We start from the raw sequence: 20488 nt of genomic DNA, 5'->3' as shown, positions 1-20488 counted from the left end.
GCCTGACCGAGAGACACAGCCTGCGGGCTGGAGACTGTTATTTTACAGGAGGAGAAGGGGGCGGGGCGAGGGAGGACACGCCCCCGAAAGCGTCTGCAGCTGTCAAAACACTGGCTATTCACCACCTGCCCCTCACAGAAAACCTGGCAACCCCCACTGCGCATTCCTGTGGCATTCCGGCTTCTAACTCTGCATTCCCACTTGTCGTGGTCCCTTTAGGGGACTGAGGAAAAGGGGGAATGAGAGGCAGTGTCCCACAGGAGTCCTGCGCTGGCCCCACGAGCTGGACAGGGGCCACATCCAAAATGGCAGTGTGCTGCAGACTCAGCCAGGAGGGCAAACAGCTTGCATGACCCAGCTGGGCAGGACACACACACCTGTCTGCGCACAAAGAAGATGGACCTCGACAAGGAAAGGCGATCGACACCTGGGAGTGTGGGCTGGGAGGGGGCCTGGGGCAGGGGCACAGCTGGGGTCACGGTCCTCTGCCCCGCTGAACTGCCGCTGGGCGGGAGCACCGGCATCAGGATGCAGCGCGGGGAAGGTGCTCGCAGGGCGGGGAAGGTGCTTGTGGGGCTCTACAGCCGTGACCCTTGGCTGGCGACTTAGGATCCTGCAGGGTCGCAGTGTAGCCAAAAAATAAAAAAAGGACTGTTGGACTCTGAACTCTTATTAGACATAAAAACAATGTTACCTTGAAATTAATATAAAGTTATGTGTCAATTATGCCTCAATAGAAAAAGTGCTACCTTCAGCGGTTGCTAGTTATTGTGAACACTGACTTAAAAAAATAAAAAAGGAAACTAGCTGTTATGGCGGTCCCGAGGCTTCCAGCAGTGCTGGAGTTAGCGGCCACCCTCTGCACATAACTCGATTCCAAGAACAAAGTCCACCTTTCCCTTCACGGTGTCACTAACGCGGGGCTGCGAGCCCAGCACTGGAGCCCCGAGCTGCTGCTCTGGAGCACGGGGGTGGGGGTGGGGGCTCCTTCCCACTTGTGTTGATCAGTAGTGAGCTTCCACGGCAGCCCCCCGCCGGCAGGACAGCACGAAGGTGACTGTGACGGCAGAATGTGCGGTCGAGGGGCCCGCAGATGGACCTGGACTGACAGAGACACCCCAGCAGACGAAGGAGGCGAGGTCCCGACAGAGCAGAGACCCCGAGACAGGAGACCGGGGGGGACGTGCGCCCACAGCCAGCCTTCCAGAAACAGCTCGCTCCAGAGAACAACCTGAGGTGGCTGAGTGTTCTCTCCAGTGGCGCGCAGGTAAGAGAGCCGGGGAGGAAACATACCTGCTGCCCCAGGTCCACCCTCGTGAAGCTGAAGGTGCTGAGGTGGGCGTGTGCGCCCCGCACAGCCGGCTCTATGGTTTCTCGAAACAACTTCTCTATAAACTGGCAAATAAAAGGCCACATGTGTTTTACAGTCTGGAAAAGAGAAGGAGCTCAGGTTAAACATGGCTCAGCTGGTAAAGAATCTGCCTGCAATGCGGGAGACCTGGGTTCAGTCCCTGGGTTGGGAGGATCCCCTGCAGAAGGGAAAGGCTGCCCACTGCAGTATTCTGGCCTGGAGAATTCCATGGACTGTATAGTCTGTGGGGTCACAAAGACTCGGACATGACTGAGCAACTTTCACTCACTCGAATAAATAGTACAGTACCTAAATCACTATGAAAAATCATGCTCGTACAGTTTACCAGAATTTTTGAAAGGCAAAAGTGGGGGGGCGTCCTTTTTTGTTAGGCAAAAACAGCATCTAAAATTTAAAAATGTATTATGACAATGAACTATTGATTAACTGACCAGCATACTGCAGGAATCAGGTGCTCTAGCTGAATGTTCTGTTTATTCACATCAGCACATTTAGTCACTACTAACAAGTCAGAAAGGGGCGTCCCCAGTGGCCCATCAGTAAACAGTCTGCCTGCAACGCAGGAGCCACAGGAGACGAGGGTTCAATCCTTGGGTCGGGAAGATCCCTTTAGAAGAGCATGGCGACTCACTCAAATATTCTTGCCTGGAGAATCCCATGGACAGAAGAGCCTGGTGGGTTACAGTCCATGGGGTCAAAGAGTTGGATGTGACTGAAGCAACTTGGTATGCACAGACAGTCAGATAATCCTGTAGCTTCAACTCAGCGCTAAAAACTTCCTAAAACTGTGTTGCTCTTAGCAAACATTGATGAGTTGTCTTTAAGGATGGACTAACTTCCAGTGATTACATTACGGGTAATCATTACCTACATTAGTTTTTACAATTCTAAGGATATATAAAATACAGAGAGAAGAGAGATCTACTTCAAAGTATAATGATTTAAAAACATAACCTTTCTAAAAAGGCTAGATTTCTTGGGAGTTATTCCCCTCTTTGTAAGAATGTTCTAAAATTTTCACTTACGACTACCATCAAAGTGAGGAGATACAGGGCCAAATGTCCAACTATGAGAGTATTGTTAGCTTTCTATGTCAAAGACACAGTCTGCATTGCTTAGAAAGGAAAGTAACGTCTCAGTTATTTTGAGAGCAGAAGCCAACGCGCTAAGTCCAAACGCGCTCACATACTGTCAACATCCAAATCCCCAAATATGGGAAGGTGGCATCTCACCCCCGAATCCCCGCTGATATCTGGTGTTTCGTGCACTCTTCTCCTACCTTATTTAGCCATTCTGCTCTCTCAGTGTCCGGAAAATGAACCTAAGGGAAAAACACACACACGACTTAGCAACTCCTGACAACTCTAAGTAAAATCTCTCCCAGGCCAGCTGGTATTCTTACTGTATATCTACTCTGTGTCTGCGGTTCTTCCACCCCGTGCTGAGAAAGCTTCCACAGAAGCGTGTGGCCCAGGCTCTCATGCTGTGAGGACACTCTGAAACCCCTGCGCACCCCCCCCGCTGGCCTTAGGAGCACCCGCAGAGCCCGAAACCTCGAGCTCATCCCTTAGCACCCCACCCTCCGGAGGCCTCCAGGCTCAGAGCCTCAGAAGCCCACCTTTCTCTTCCCCTTCTGGCCCAAAGGATCCGGCACGCAATGTTCCTTAATTGGCCCCTCTCCACAGAGTCTCCCAAGCGAGGATTATAATTATAGTTCTCCATGATGGGGCCTGTATACTGGAGAAAATAAGTGGAGGGGTAGAGGAAAAAAAAAAAAAAAACCTACTTAGAAATAGCTGAGAAAGTGCTTTCTTTGTCATTAAAACAACCCCTGCAGAAAAAAGGCTAAAGCAGTTTTGAGCAGGGAGTGGTCTGAGAAATGCTTCCACGCCCCTCCAAGAAAGAAGAACACGCTGGCCACGCAAACATCATGAAAACTGCTCTGGGGCCCTGAGACAGCCTGGAGTAGACTGGAGTGCGGCAGTTTTGTCCTGGGGACTGGGGCGGGGGTGGGGGGGGGTGTGAGGGGAGTGGGGGGAGGGAGGGCCTGGCACGGCCATGCCCGAGGCGTCTCAGTAACACACGCAGCAGGCAGTAACAGCCAAGCCCCATCCCAGCCTCCGGCTGAGCGCAGCTGCTCTGGGGTATGTGCCCAAGAAGACGCTTCCTTGAGGACCAATTCCACCTCTCAGGCTTGGTCCCCGAGCACAAACCAGGGCACAGGGCCATGACCCGCCAGGTCCTGGCTGGCGAGACCACTGTCTCCACGTCTGTCGCGGCTGCACAGCCCCGCCTTCCTCGCGCCCGCACGCCTAAGACCGGCCCCTTCACGCCGCTGGATGGGAAGCCTTCCATCTGCCTGAACCCCAAGGGCGGGCGGGAACGCCGGCAACAAGTTTTCTAAATTAAGTTTTAGCTTGAACCCATCCTGAAACAAAACCAAAGAGACGGCAACCTTCCAGAATTAAGGAAAAGGCTCAAGAGTTGAGGAAGATGATGCTTAAGAAGCAGAGATTCCAGAAAGGACGCTGGCGATGCTGCTCCGGTCTGGAGGTCACGTCGCTGCAGAGCAGCCATTTCTACCTGAGGGGAACCGGAGCACCAGAAGGACCGCACTTCCCCCAGAGGCAGGAGGCGTGCGGGGCTGGAGAGCGGAGGGCTCGCCAGGCTAGCCAGACTCGGCTACAAGAGGGGTGGGGGCTGGGGGACGGCGAGGGCAAGGTCTCTGCAAGGTCGTTCAGGCGAACGCTTCGGAGGAGCAGCCAGTGAGGAAAGGCGGACGCTGAGGGCGGGCCAAGGCACACACCATAAACCTGCCCTGAAGGCGGCCTCTGGAGAGCAAGGCGGACAACACGACTGAACTATAAGCTATTTTTGTGTGTTGCTCAGTCGCTCAGTCGTGTCCGGCTCTTTGTGGCCCCACAGGCTGCAGCAGAAATCCGGGCTTCCCGTCGCTCACCTTCTCTGGAGTCTGCTCAAACTCATGTCCATTGAGTCAGTGATGCCATGCAACCACTTTTGTACAAAATGATAAGAGTGACTACCCTTGGGCTCCCCAGGTGGTGCTGGTGGTGAAGAATCTGGCTGCCAGCGCAGGTGATGCGGGAGGTGGGGGCTCGATCCCTGGGTCGGGAAGATTCCCTGGAGGAGGGCATGGCAACCCAGTCCAGTATTCTTGCCTGGAGAATCCCATGGGCAGAGCAGCCTTGCGGGCTACAGTCTACGGGGTCACAAAGAGCTGGACATGACTGAGCTACTGAGCACCAGACTGAACTACCATTTACTGAGTATAAACTGCTATCTATGCAGCAGGTGCTGCGCTAAGTTAGTCAGACACATTCCCTGAGTTGATTCTTACAACAAATCTGCAAATTGGGACTATTACTCTCGCACATGTACAGGACCGCTCCTAGTGACAGATGGGGGTGAAAAGCAGGCTGTCTGCCTGTGCTCTTGGCCCCTCTGCTACCAAGGGAAGTGGCAGGTGCATGAAGATTGCCACTCACAGAGCCTGCCGAACCCTCAAGAGAGCACACCCCCTTAAAGAGCAAAACCTGAAAGTCTGATTTCATGCCTTAAAATGTTCGAGATCCTGAGTGGTAGCCAGAAGTAGAAAATGTGTGTTTAATGGTGATTATCTAGAGTTGGACCATAAAGGCTGAGCGCCAAAGAACTGATGCTTTCAGACTGTGGTGCTGGAGAAGACTCTTGAGAGTCCCTTGGACTGCAAGGAGATCCAACCAGTCCATCCTAAAGGAGATCAGTCCTGGGTGTTCATTGGAAGGACTCATGCTGAAGCTGAACCTCTGATATTCTGGCCACCTGATGCAAAGAGCTGACTCACTGGAAAAGACCTTGACTCTGGGAAAGACTGAAGGTGGGAGGAGAGGAGGCTGGCAAAAGATGCGACGGCTGGATGGCATCACTGACTCCATGGACATGAGTTCAAGCAAGCTCTGGGAGATGGTGAAGGACGGGGAAGCCTGGCGTGCTGCAGTCCACGGGGTCGCAGAGACTCGGACACAACTGAGCAACTGAGCAGCAGGAACCTACACCCCAAAGGCTGTACAAAGCCTCAAACAGCTGACGGCAAAGCACAGAAACCAGACAGCAGCTCACAGCAAAACACCGCTACCACACCTAGTGCTCCACCCGAGACTCAGAGCAGAGCGGTTCAAGTCTGGTTTTACTTAACATTCAAACCTGCCACCGGAAAGCACTAGTGTCCATGAACACGCAACAATAATGAAGAAGTAACGACAAAATTCCATGTGCATCCATCCACCCTGTGAACCAGCAATCCCATCTCTCAGAATCTGGCCTAGGAAATCGATGCACGTGCAGCACGCCGGGAGCGGCCACCACCGCCCCGAGTGGCCGGGGGGACAGGCGTGCCCACGCGCGAGGGCTGCGCAGCTACTGGAGCGCGGAGCGGCCCCAGGCGGGGGCTGCCAGAGCTGCTGGAGCACTTCGGTGGAGTACCTGCCAAGATTTGTTTTCAGTGAAAATACAGAGAAAAGCAGCTACAACTGGCTACCATTCATTCAGGGGGGGTGGGGTGGAGGGAGGAGGTGTATATAATAAAGTTTTAAAATAAAAATTTACAAAAACTTACAAACACAGTTCTCAAGGAAGGGGACAAGAGAGGAGAGACGAGAGCAGGGGAAGGGCCCCAGGTGGAAGTGAGCTCCCCGGTCCTGCTCCCGTCTGGGTCTGGGGCAGGCCAGCTGTCCCACAGTCACCGCACAGACAGGCCTCACGGTTCACCAGCAGAGGCGGGGCACGTCCTCAGCTCCCGCCTCCCCATCCAACTCTTCAAATCCTCGACACCTACACGGCTCCTTTCTACTTTCCCAGGGTCGGAGAACTCCTTCACAGACCAAACGAGGGACTTCATTTACCAACTGGGCCCTTGTCAGCCCCTCTGTCTTCCTGTCAGTTCAGTTCAGTCACTCAGTCGTGTCCGATTCTTTGCGACCCCATGGACTGCAGCACGCCAGGCCTCCCTGTCCATCACCAACTCCCGGAGCCTGCTCAAACTCATGTCCATCGAGCTGGTGATGCCATCCAACCATCTCATCCTCTGTTGTCCCCTTCTCCTCCTGCCTTCAATCTTTCCCAGCATCAGGGTCTTCTCCATTCAGCAGCTCTTCCCATGAGGTGGCCAAAGTACTGGAGTTTTTCAGCTTCAGCATCAGTCCTTCCAATGAACACCCAGGACTGGTTGGACCTCCTTGCAGTCCAAGGGACTCTCAAGAGTCTTCTCCAACACCACAGCTCAAAAGCATCAATTCTTCAGCACTCAGCTTTCTTTATAGTCCAACTCTCACATCCATACATGACTACTGGAAAAAGCGTAACTTTGATTACACAGACCTTTGTCAGTAAATAATGTCTCTGCTTTTTAATACACTGTCTAGGTTTGTCACAGTTTCTCTTCCAAGGAGCAAGTCAGTACAGTGGACCAAATTCACCTGTGCAAATATCATTCAATGAACTTCTACTCTCAATGAAAGCAGTTCAAGAAATTACTATGTTTGGTAATAAAGTATTGCCAAACTTTCCAATTAATGAAAATGTACTAGAGGTCACACATTCTTAGAAACACTGGTATGTTTCTCTGTGTACATATACACATAAAGTTTTGCATATGTTACACATGCTTATAAGTGCACAGAAAAACTCTGCAAAAACAACATAGCAAACTAGTGTAACAAGAAGCGGAATGAGGCTTTTACATTTTCCTCTATTTCTACACATAAACCACTTTTCCAGTTATTAGTCTAACTTAAGATTAAAACCAAGAATTTTCTAACACATAAAGTAGTATTTTATATAATAAGTAACTCACACTGTGTAACAAGAGTTTTCATAAATTGATTTTGAACATAGTGATTATATCAGCAAGAATACTTGGAAACAAGACTTTCTTATAATACAAGTAACCTACTCTAAATCTGATTTGAAAAAAAAATTTTTCTGAATCCTCAAGTTTTAAAGCTAAAGTTTAACTACGTTGAAACAAACACCTTAGTGATCAAATACTCCTGGAAAACTATTCAAAAATATAATGTCTGCCTTCTCTAACATAACGCGATTTCTTCAAGTTCACTGATATTCCTCAAGCCATTCCTGCTAGCAAACCACCAGCTCCTATGCATCCTGTCACACACCTCAGGCAAACACACCAGTCCCCTGAGTCACCTACACCTAATAAGAGAACTTCCCTACTCACCACCATGCACCAGGAAGAGTACCGTTCACCTGGTGTGAATTCTGATTCTGTTACTGCATTTTCATCACTGTGATATTCCTTAGTCAGCTCAGTCGCTCAGTCGTGTCCGACTCTTTGCGACCCCATGAATCGCAGCACCCCAGGCCTCCCTGTCCATCACCATCTCCCGGAGTTCACTCAGACTCACGTCCATTGAGTCCGTGATGCCATCCAGCCATCTCATCCTGGGTCGTCCCCTTCTCCTCCTGCCCCCAATCCCTCCCAGCATCAGAGTCTTTCCAACGAGTCAATTCTTCGCATCAGGTGGCCAAAGTACTGGAGCTTCAGCTTTAGCATCATTCCTTCCAAAGAAATCCCAGGGCTGATCTCCTTCAGAATGGACTGGGTGGATCTCCTTGCAGTCCAATGGACTCTCAAGAGTCTTCTCCAACACCACAGTTCAAAAGCATCAGTTCTTCGGCACTCAGCCTTCTTCACAGTCCAACTCTCACATCCATACATGACCACAGGAAAAACCATAGCCTTGACTAGACGGACCTTAGTCAGCAAAGTAATGTCTCTGCTTTTGAATATGCTATCTAGGTTGGTCATAACTTTTCTTCCAAAGAGTAAGCGTCTTTTAATTTCATGGCTGCAGTCACCATCTACAGTGATTTTGGAGCCCCCAAAAATAAAGTCTGACACTGCTTCCACTGTTTCCCATTTATTTCCCATCAAGTGATGGGATCAGATGCTATTCCTTAATCTACCGGAAATGTACAGACAGTTCTTTTAGAAAAACAGGTTGAAGAAGTCGCTTTTAAGTTAGCTGGGTCTGGCGCTGTGTGCAGGGCCAGGGACATAATGTAGAACTGGGTGTGGGCATGTCCTTGGGAGGCTCGCACTGGCGAGGACAGGTGTGCCCACCAGCCTAGGAGAGAAGCACAGTGTGGGCTGGGGAGGGTCTGACGCTGCCTCTGAGAGTCCGTGAGAGAGACTCAGGAAGAGAGCGCGTGACATGGCGTGGATGGGGTAGCTGGGGTCTGCCATGCGAAGAAAGAGAGCATTCTGAGCAAAAATAATGGAGCATGATTTACTCTGGCTGGACCAAGAGAACGGAAGCACGGTAGGAGCTGAAGCTGGAAAATTAGGTCCGGACCCGCCCGATGTGCCTTCTGCGCCACACAGAGAGGAGTGTGGGTTTTGTTCTACTGGCAGTGGGTCAACCTGGGGCTTTTTAGGAGGAAAATTACATAAGATTAATATTTGAGGAACTCTATTCTCTAACTACCAGAGGAGAGGGCAGAGAAACCATCTGCACAAGTAAGTTTTCAAGGCAAGAGAACAGGCTTACATCACTAAAGTTTATATAAGAAGAATTTGAAAATCAAGCCATCTCTTAGTAGAGAATCCCAAGACATTCAACAATTCTATGGTTTTTGATTTATAAGAGATTGTTTCAAAGTGCCAAAGAAAAAGAGTATTTCAAAATTGAAGAAAGGAGACCTGTTACCACATTTTAATTCTGTTTACTAAGTAAAAAAATCTGCTTCTCACTAATACATACTCACAGACATTTGTTTATATTCCACAAAACAATTTAAAGTAGCAAAAAACTCAGAGAGATAGGTAAAGATGTACAGGGAAAATAGAAAATGTGTCCCCAAAGCATTGAAGAATAACGAACACATGTCATTTGGTTCTAAATCATTTTTAAAAATCCAAAGAAGAAGAGAATCTACTCAAATCTCTATACGTCTAATTATGAAATATGTTTTCACATTTATTATTCATAGTATCTTTACAAACTAGAAATAACCACTGTAGGAGCACTGAAATTCTGACTTTACTTAAGAGTTGACACTAAGAAATCTCTTTAATCTTTTCTTCAAAAAGAACAAAGGCATATTTTTGATTCTAATGTGATGTTGATAGTATCAAAGCTGCTTGCTTAGGGAAAATAAATCCAAGACACAACACTGACTGTATGCCAGAACCCTGCAAACAATGCCTTTTTTTAGTCCTCACAACCTTGTCAGCAGTCCATGTACCACCTAACAGATGAGGAAACACAGTCTCTCCAGGGATAATCTCTTCAAAGTCCCGAGGAAACAAGTGAGTTAGAGGGAAGAGGCCCAGACCCCAGTGACTGTAAAGTCCTCCCTGAAGCATAAAGGATGGAACCAGTTTACACACAGCTGACATCTTCTACTTAAATCCTATTTCCCCCATTTCTGAACATGAGATAATGTTTGGAACTGAAGCTAAACAGAGGACTCTCTTCTGGGAGATGCTGCTGATGGTCAGCACTTGTGCAGACATCTCTGTTCAGCCCAAGACAACCACACAGTGCGGCCGCAGGGAACCCTACTGAAACCCCACGAGCACCATTAGCACTGAAACTGCGGTGGAAAGTAACTCACTCCTTTATGTAAACATCTGAAAGAAGGCAGTCAACAGCTGGCGCCGGGAGCCAGTCGCTGGACTGGTTTCCCCCGTGTCTCTCTCTCTTTCCTCTTTACTTTAACTTCAGGCTGAATTTCCACCTGGGGCGCGGAGGCTCACCAAGTCTACTTACTTGCCCTGGCTGTTAAGATTCGAGCGAAAGGGAGCCTAAGGCGAGGCACCCTTAGATATTCAAGCGAGCGCCGGTGGCCCAACGTAGATGGTGCAAATTCCTTGTCTGGAATTTTATTGGTCTTCCGCGTAATCCAAGCTATTCAGCCCTCTTCCTCCACTTAATTTTTTTACTACACTATTTCTTCCTAATCTAATCTTATATTAATAAATAAACAAGTCTTTCCTCGCCAACGCCGTCCACCCTTCGAATTCCCTGGATCCACCGGGGCCGGACCCCGGCAGTCTGGAAAATCGAAGTAAAGATGGCCTATCCAAGCTACACCAGAGGCATTACTGATTTAACATCTTTAAGTAAAATACAAAAGATAATGGATAAAATGATCAATTTAGAAATGAAATGTCATTAAACTTCAAACCGTAAACTAGCCAATCAAGCCAGGACTGCCTGGAGAAACCAGGATCTGGGAGATGTCAATGATGGGGAAAGACAGACACCAGTCCAAGAGAAGGTCAGAAACCGTTCTCCCTCTCTGGACCCTGGGTCAATCAGACACCTACCGGTCTCTATGCCAGTGCTTTCAGAACACCGCCTGTGACTGGCCTGCTGCAATGAACTGGGGGCACTGGGAGCGTCTGTATGAGGCCTGGAGAAAAGTCCCTCAAAACCTCTTTATGCAATGTAATTATGACGGGAAAAGAGCATCAGAGACACTAACAAGCAGACACTGGCGAGAACTTCCAAACAAGAGGGTCTGAACAAGGTTTAAACGGCACCGCATCCTGCAGGCCCCCCCCAGCTCCTTCCAGCACCACAGAGGGGGACTCTGAGCATCCTCAAGACTGGCTGGGGAGCGTGTCAGGAGAAAATGGCTCAGACGCAAATCGGCATCAGCTACATGTGTGGCCTCTAATTTTTTTTATATTAGAACTTCTTTATCCATTTCGCATGGGTTATTAAATCATCTCTGTCTTTAAAGCCTCACAATTCCCAGTTCAAATCTGCTGCCTCCCATCTTCTCCAGAGATTCAGTGTGCATGGAAATTGGAAAAATAGGGTCAAGAAATCTTAATGATATTTTTTTCTAAATACCAGGACACTTTCTTCTAATAGCTACTTCTATAAAGAATAAAGTCTTCAAGGCTAAAAATGTGGGGGAAGAATGTCTCTCAGAACCTCTGTCAAATGGTAGCAGCAGGCCAAAATACTCCTTTGGAGGGTAAGAAAATAATTTGGTTTATGTATGTCTAGTGCACAAAAGAGTAGGCAATCAATCCATAGCCCCACAGTAAATATGGCCATTAATATTTCTCAGCATCCACAATCACTACTCCTTGGTTGGTCTGATCAGCTTTGTGCAGACTTTGATTACTCACCACTACCTGTCTTTGCAGATCAGGACACAGTGACATGAAACTGGAAAAGCTGGGCGTGGGGAATCTCCCGGTGGTCCAGTGGTTAGGGCTCCACGCTTCCACTGCAGGGGCCACGGGCTCACTCCCCGGGCAGGGAACTGGAGTCTCATGTGCCACATGGCATGGCCAAAAGGAAAAGAAAGCAAGGTCTATCCCAGCACGATTTCCACAATCAGGAAAGCTGCCCAAGCTATGTGAAAACCAGCCCTTACTTCTGATTCACTAAAGAGTGTCACTGTGAGGCCCCTATAATCTCATACATCTGCTGTGTTAGACACACTATTTATCTATCCATTTAATTTTGAAGGGGACTTAAATTTCATTGCATGCATAGAATGATTAAGGGGATTTAAGCCAGGACTCAGAATCAATGGCTGGGTCAAAACAGGGATAGAAGAAAACAAGCAAAACCAAAAAAAACCAACAGGGATGCATCATAGCTTCCACCCAGGAGAACAATCAGACATCCCCCTTCATCAAAACACTAATGCTGAGAGGGCTAATGCCTTACATACAGATGCATGTTTGCGATATTTTTCAAAGACTTGAAGCATATTTTAATAAAATTCTAAAGTCATGGACATATTCTTTCCGTAAATGCTAAAAAGAAAAAAAAAAACTTACACAAGGAAATTAGTTGACAATCTTGGTATCTCACAAATTAAAATGAGCCCAACAACAGGAAACATGTCTCCTCATCTCCTTTGCTAAACACATAAGACAATATGGTTGTTTTTTATTTTAAATTCAAATCGAGAGCTACCATTCAAATTTACAAGCTTACATCTTGACTGGAATGGACAAGAAGACAGAGAGGTAATTACTGCGCTGAATTAACTGGACACATTCTCTACTAAGTGGAATCGACCCAGCTTTGTTCTGTTATAAAAATGAAAAGGAAAGGGAAAGAAGGGAGGGAAGGAGGAAGGGAAGAAAGAACCTATGAGACCATGATGTTGTGATGCTGGGGTTAAACTTACAGATGACAGAACGGACAGGTACACCAAACATCCACATGGAATCAGAGGTCACCTTATGTTTGAAATTTTACTATAAATTTTTCATTTTCAAGAAATAGGCTTAGTACCATGCAATATTTATTAAATTTTTAAATACTCTTTAAGGAGAAAAAGCAACTCTGTAATTAAACATTAACATAGAGTGACTTTCAGCAGTATTTCAATTCTGTAGATATCTACACAATTATCCTGGGGGAAAACTACCACTGTAAAAAGTGTAGCAAAATCTTGGAGCTCTGAGAAATTATGCTGGAAAACCGTGTGGGAGTTTTTTTAGGGGGAGAGGTGTTTGTTTTGGTTTTGTTTTTTCAAATGCAAATTCAGAAAAGCCATGAATGAATCTTTTGATTTACAGTAAAGAAATATATATTTCTAAAACCTTAATTTCATTCTCTCACACTGACACAAATATCTCAAAAGTTATGAGAATGAAGTCAGAGAAATTTATGAACCTAAAATCTTGTTGTTTTCTCCTTTTAATCCTTTATTTGTATGCAATGTAGAAACAATACAGAATCAAGCACCTGAAAACCCTGAGACTTTTTCCTGAATATAATAATTTATCTTTATTGGATGTTTGAGATGAAAGTTCCAGTACATCCCTCAGTGCTTGTCTATAGTTAACTGTGATCATGGAATACAGAAATACCTAAAAACAAAAATAAAAAGAAACCCTTCAGTTTTGGTGTTACAGTGATAACCCAGGGAGAAATACTATAGCTTACCTTATCATTCTTTGTTTTCCATACAAGAATCTCAGGGGGAAAAAAAAATAAGAAGAAATCTCAGGGGAAAACACTACAAAATTTTTTATATATCTCTTGATCAAATCCCAAACTCTGTGCAATTTTTCCTAGAAAAACCCACTAGTTTCTTCACTATAAATGCATAATTATATAGAAGCCAGTAACTAGATCATAAGATCACTCTCAATTTTTTTTCCTTTTGAAATAATTACAGATATTGCCAAAGAGCAATATTACAAAGAAAGTCCCTGTGTGCACGGCGCCCAGGCTTCCCCAGTGGTCACATATTATACAACCAGAGTACATCACAAGAGGGAATGGACCGGTGTCTCTGTTTATCTCCGTTCATCTATCAACCATCAGCACCGTATCCATCAGTCATCAACCCATCACCATCGTATCTGTCAATCACATCACCTCTCTCATTTTCTACCACCTGTCTACCGACCTCTATCATCTATCACATGGGTTGTCCAAGCCACAAGGACCGCACAGTGTCTGATTCCACAGGCATGGACATCCAGAAAAGGGAGGCCTTGAGACAGAAGGGAGACTAGCTGTTGCCTGAGGCTGGCATAAGGAATGCAGAGGGAGTGGAGAGTGAGTGCCCATGCTTATGGACAAAAACATTCTAAAATTAGATTTTGATGATGGTTACACAATGCAAAGGTGTACGTCAAGGCTGTATATTGTCACCCTGCTTATTTAACTTCCATGCAGAGTACATCACAAGAAACGCTGGACTGGAAGAAACACAGGCTGGAATCAAGATTGCTGGGAGAAATATCAATAACCTCAGATATGCAGATGACACCACCCTTATGGCAGAAAGTGAAGAGGAACTAAAAACCCTCTTGATGAAAGTGAAAGAGGAGAGTAAAAAAGTTGGCTTAAAGCTCAACATTCAGAAAACGAAGATCATGGCATCTGGTCCCATCACTTCATGGGAAATAGATGGGGAAACAGTGGAAACAGTGTCAGACTTTATTTTGGGGGGCTCCAAAATCACTGCAGATGGTGACTGCAGCCATGAAATTAAAAGACGCTTACTCCTTGGAAGGAAAGTTATGACCAACCCAGACAGCATATTCTAAAGCAGAGACATTACTTTGCCGACTAAGGTCCGTCTAGTCAAGGCTATGGTTTTTCCTGTGGTCATGTATGGATGTGAGAGTTGGACTGTGAAGAAGGCTGAGCGCCGAAGAACTGATGCTTTTGAACTGTGGTGTTGGAGAAGACTCTTGAGAGTCCCTTGAACTGCAAGAAGATCCAACCAGTCCATTCTGAAGGAGATCAGCCCTGGGATTTCTTTGGAAGGAATGATGCTAAAGCTGAAGCTCCAGTACTTTGGCCTCCTCGTGCAAAGAGTTGACTCATTGGAAAAGACTCTGATGCTGGGAGGGATTGGGGGCAGGAGGAGAAGGGAACGACAGAGGATGAGATGGCTGGATGGCATCACTGACTAGAGGGACATGAATTTGGGTGGACTCCGGGAGTTGGTGATGGACAGGGAGGCCTGGCGTGCTGCGATTCATGGGGCTGCAAAGAGTCAGACACGACTGAGTGACTGAACTGAACTGAACTGACACAATCTTGTGAATATAACAAAAAACTGAACCATATATAGCTGACTCCTGAACAGCTTAGGGGTTAGAGGAGCTGACCCTCTGCCCAGCCAAAAATCTGCATATAATTTACAGTCAGTGCTCCGAATCCTCAGTTCCAATGGACCATGGATCACGTAGTATTGTGTACTCATGCGGATCAAATATTTCCCCAAATAACAGCAAAACCAAATAAGTGACTGCAGAGTCCCAAGGCAGACCAGTGGCTTGACTCAGAGCTGTCAGTGGATTAGCCAGTAAATGAGGACACGCTGGTGATGGTCTGGCCTTAAAGGACCCCTGGTCCACTCACTGGTGAAGGAAGAGCAGAGTCACACCACTGGGGCCCCCAGATGATTCCTGAAGTTAAAACCTGCTTATACACCAGAAGCAAAACACTTCCTAAAGCCATAAAACTATGAAAATAAACTGCGTTGCCATACGATCCACTGTGTATATACAACAACCAACGCTTGCCCTTCCTGACGGCCAGCTGCTCCTCCCCTCAGCACCTCTCGCTTCCTCCTCAGCGCGCTAATGCCCGCTGCCCACCTGAAAGCAGCCTCTCCCCTGTCTGCGCTGCCCTGCTCGCCGCTGCCCTCCCTGAAGGCCCGACTCTTGGCCCGTTTGCTGTTTTATCTCTAAGGCCGTACAGGAACCTGACAGGTGAACCACTGTGCTTCCTCCCCACTCGGCAGGCGAAGAATCTGAGTTCCAGAAAGCGGGCGCTATAGCCAGAGGCCACGGAGCACAGATGGGCATGCCGAGGCTGGCCTCCGACGCAGCCCCGGCGCCAGGCCGGGTCCTGGGGTCCCCGAGGCAGTGCCAGGCCTAACTGTTCCAGGGGCAGGTTCTCGGCCCCTCCTTACACAGGAGGGGCTCTAGTGAAAAGTTCTAAAATCCATTTTTCAGAACTCTTTTCTCCATTATTTATAATACTCCCAGTGTTTTCAGGATGTCTGTCCTGAAGCTACAAAGTATACAAGGCAAGAAACAGTGCTCACCACTCATAAAGATATAAGCCCACTAAATGGTCAAGCTCAACAGGTATTTCCAAGAGTTTACCAGACCTGCTAGGTGGCATTTCACAGGTAAAATAAGTGAAGCCCTGACTGTAATTTTTCTATAGCTGTTTACATCAAGCCTCACTGCTTAAAATTTACCTCACACCTTGGGCAGTATTTTCCTGAAAACAACAATTACAACAAACCCCCAAAACCATGAAACCCGCCTAAATTTAAAATATTTACCCAGAGAAATATTTTGAAACAAATTACACATCTAAAACTCAACCTCCGCCCTCTTTCTTCTAAACTTATCTCCCAACAGAAAGTATCTGTTCTTCCAACTTTCACATGGAATTATACTAGAGTTCAAATCTATTTTTTCCCTAAAAATAACACTGGCTTCCAGATATGATGATCAGAGCACCGTGCAGCAGCCCATCTGCTGAGAACATGAGAAACCCAGCAGAGACCAGAGTACACGGCTGCCTGAGGTCACAGGGCACTCACGGCGCGAAGGACGGGGACACAGGGCAGAAGGCACGCGGGGCAGCGAGGCAGCACTCTGTGGTGCCTCTCCCCCACCGCTGTGGCACCAGGGGCTGAGAAACCCAGAGGAGTGCAGCTGAGAAGCCAGAGGAGCCGACAGAAACCTCACCAGACCAGGGAGAGGGAACTGGAGTTCAGGTCGGCTGAGCGACACTGGGGGCCCAGACCCTGGGTGGGGAGGTGCTGGGATGGGGAGGAGAGGCCAACTAAGCTTCCCTTCAGGCATCTGCCAAACTCCTGAGCTGCTGAGGGCAAGCAGCTAGCCTAGAAAAAGCAAACTAGAGCTGTTGGCAGGTATCCTGCACTGAGAAAGCACAGCCTGGACGCTGACAGGGACTGGAGGGGTCTGGTCAACAGGGCAGGTCCTCTTCTGTCACAGCCTCCACTGTACGGAGCCCGGTGCCCGGCGCCTGGCGCACAGGTGGGTCCAGACCAGCGAGCACTCTCCCCTGTCCCCACCCTCGGCCACCTCCAACCTGCTGGGCTACAGCGTCTGCTCCCCCTGCCCTTAGCGACTGAGGTGCAGATCTCCAGAGGAGGGGAGCGAAGACGGCTCGGGGCAGTGGCAGGGCTGGCACACGTCCACAGCCAGTTCCCAGGGCTGCGACTGCCAGGGCACACTGGCCCAGCACAGCCGCTTCATGCTGCAAGACCACCCCGCCCTGTGAAGCTGGGAGGAAGTGCGTGTGGGAAGGCGCATCAGTCATTGGAGAACGCAGATCTATCCACAGCGACATTCCAGGTCACGCACTCTAGGAGGACTTCCAATCGAAACACAAAATGATACGTGTTTGCAGGCAGGTGCAGGAATTAGAACCTTCTTGCATTGCTGGTGAGACTATAAAATATTCCCACCATTATGGAAAGCAGTTTAGCAGCTCCTCCAAAAGTTAAACCCATCAATTCTACTTCTAGGTGTATACCCTCCAAAACGGAACACAAGTATTCAAACAAAAATGTGAACATCAATGTTCAGGACACAATTCATAATAGCCAAAAGACAGAAACAACCCAAAAAGTTCTTCAAAGGATGAAAGGATAAACAAAGTGGGGCATACCTGTACAATGGAACATTATTCAGCCATAAAATAAGAAGTATGCTGTCGGACAAGATCTTACAAATGTTATGCTAAGTGAAAGATACAGAAGTTCAACATTGTATGATTCCATCTATATGAAACATTAAGAAAAGGTAAAATTATAAAGACAGAAATATATGTGATGGCACAACCACAGGGAGGGTGAAACGTGGCATGACTGCTAAGGGCTATAGGCTTTCTTTTGGGGTGATGAAAACTCGGGGAACCAGACAGAGGTGATGGTTGCACGACACTGTGAAGGTACTAAATGACCTTGAGTAACTTTACGTTACTTGAAACCGACTGCAGTAAAAATAAAACAAATGAACTATCATGCCAGGAAAAAATAAGAAGAAAGCTTAAACACATGTTGCTAAGAGAGACAGAAGCCAGCGTGAGAACACTACACAGTGTATGCCTCCAACTCCCTGAGGCACTGGAGAAGGGAAAAAGGTAAGTGGCCACCAAGAAGTTCAGGGATGGGAGGAGGGAAGACTAGCATAGAGCCTCCTAATGTGAACCAGGGACTTTACTTAATAATGTATCACACTGTTTCAATAATTGCAACAATGTAGCACGCTAATACAAGATGCTAACTCAAGAAACTGCCTGCAGGGGGGATATGGGAACTGTATCTGCTTGACTTTTCTGTAAACCAAGTGAGTACAGAAAACCTGTTGCTGTCCAACTTGCATTAAAAGAAGTTTTAATGTGAGCTTTTCAGGTAGAAAGAAAATGATCCCACACAAAAACGTGGAAATGGAAGGAGGTCTTGTCACAATTATAGAGACTAAAAATGCTCCAAGTCTATCCTGCAGCTTAACACAAACCTCAGGAGACTGATGCTGCATACGCAGTGAGCCAGGCCCCAGTGCAATGAGGGTGTTCTCTGGGCCAAGGGTGGGGGGGTGCAGAAGGCGTGGTTGCAGAGACATCCCCTCTCATTCTTGTGAGACTGTGGTGACAGCTGAACCCCCAGGCCTGAGTCTCCTCTTTGAAATGTAGACATTATTAACATCAAAATTACCAGATTGTTGCTCAGTTGCAAACTCATGTCCAACTTTTTCAACTCCATTGACTGCAGCACATCAGGCTTCCCTGTCCTTCACTAACTCCTAGAGTTTGCTCAGATTCACATCCATTGAGTCAGTGATGCTATCTAACCATCTCATCCTCTGTCGTCCTCTTCCTTAGCTTTCAATCTTTCCCAGCATCGGGGTCTTTTCCAGTGAGAAGGCTCTTCACATCATGTGGCCAAAGTATCAGAACTTCAGCATCAATCTTTCCAACGAATATTCAGGATTGATTTCCTTTAGGATGGACTGGTTTGATCTCAGTGCAGTCCAAGGGATTCTCAAGAGTCTTCTCCAGTATTATAATTTGAAAGCATCAGTTCTTCAGCGCTCAGCCTTCCTCATGGTCCAACTCTCACATCTGTACATGACTACTGGAAAAACCATTGCTTTGACTAGATGGACCTTTGCTGGCAAAGTGATGTCTCTGCTTTTCAATATGCTGTCTAGGTTGGTTATACCTTTCCTTCCAAGGAGCAAGTGTCTTTTAATTTCATGGCTGCAGTAACCGTTCACAGTGACTTTGGAGCCTAAGAAAATAAAATCTGTCACTGCTTCCATGTTTTCCCCACTATTTGCCATGAAGTGATGGGACCAGATGCCATGATCTTACCTTTCTGAATGCTGAGTTTTAAGCCAACTTTTTCACTCTCCTTTTCACCCTCATCAAGACCCTCTTCAGTTCCTCTTCACTTTCTGCCATTAGAATGGTAACATGTGCATACCTGAGACTGTTGATATTTCTCCAGGCAATCTCAACTCCAGCTTGTGATTCAGCCAGCCTTTCATTTCCCATGATGCACTTTGCATAGAAGTTAAATAAGCAGGGTGACAATATACAGCCTTGACATACTCATGTCTCAATTTGGAACCAGTCTGTTGTTCCATGTCCAGTTCTAGCTGTTGCTTCTTCACCTGTTGCTACACAATTCTCAGGAGACAGGTAATGTGGTCTGGTATTTCCATCTCTTGAAGAATTTACCACAGTTTATTGTGATCCACACAAAGGCTATAGCTTAGTCAATGAAGATGTTTTTTTCTGGAATTCCCATGCTTTCTCTATGATCTGGGCTTCCCTGAAAGCTCAGTTGGTAAAGAATCTGCCTGCAATTCAGGATTCCTAGGCTCGATTTCTAGGTTGGGAAAATCCACTGGAAAAGGGAAAGGCTACCCACTCCAGTATTCTTGGGCTCTGATCCAAAGAATGTTGCCAATTTGATCTCTGGTTCCTTTGCCTTTTCTAAACTCAGCTTGTACATCTGAAAGTTCTTGGTTCATGCACTGCTGAAGTCTAGCTTGAAGGATTTTGAGCATAACTTCACTAGCATGCGAAATGAGCGCAACTGTCCAGCAGGGTGTATCTTCTTTGGCACTGCCCTTCTTTGAGATTAGAATGAAAACTGACCTTTTTCAGTCCTGTGGCAACTGGTAAGTTTTCCAAATGTGCTGACATTTTGAGTATACCACTGTAACAGCATCATCTTTTAGGATTTGAAATAGTTCAGCTAAAATTCCATCACCTCCACTAGCCTTGTTTGTAGTTAACGCTTTCGAAGGCCCACTTGATCAGACTCAAGGATGTCTGGCTGCAGGTGAGTGACCACACCATTGTGGCTATACAGGTCATTAAGACCTCTTCTTTTATATTCTGTGTATTCTTGCCACCTCTTTTTAACCTCTTCTGTTTCTGTTAGGTCCTTAGAGATCGTGCCCACCCTTGTATGAAATGTTCCCTTGGTATTTCCAATATTCTTGAAGAGATCTCTGGTCTTTCCCATCCTATTTCTTTGCATTGCTTACTTAAAAAGGATTTATCTCTGCTTGCTATTCTTTGT

General features: G+C 47.0%; 1 protein-coding gene across 1 annotated transcript in view; it reads right to left on the bottom strand.

The window, feature by feature from the left end:
* ESYT2 (extended synaptotagmin 2) overlaps nt 1-20488 on the bottom strand; it is an 82689-nt gene that overhangs the window by 44125 nt on the left and 18076 nt on the right. The window contains exons 2-3 of the mRNA XM_018046633.1: nt 2652-2693; nt 1294-1428 (exon numbers count right to left, since the gene is read on the bottom strand). Of these exons, the coding sequence (XP_017902122.1) occupies nt 1294-1428; nt 2652-2693 (177 nt within the window). The remainder of the gene's footprint in view (nt 1-1293; nt 1429-2651; nt 2694-20488) is intronic.

This window comes from Capra hircus, chromosome 4, assembly GCF_001704415.2.
Source record: "Capra hircus breed San Clemente chromosome 4, ASM170441v1, whole genome shotgun sequence".
Taxonomy (NCBI): domain Eukaryota; kingdom Metazoa; phylum Chordata; class Mammalia; order Artiodactyla; family Bovidae; genus Capra; species Capra hircus.
This window is presented reverse-complemented; position numbering and strand designations above follow the sequence as displayed.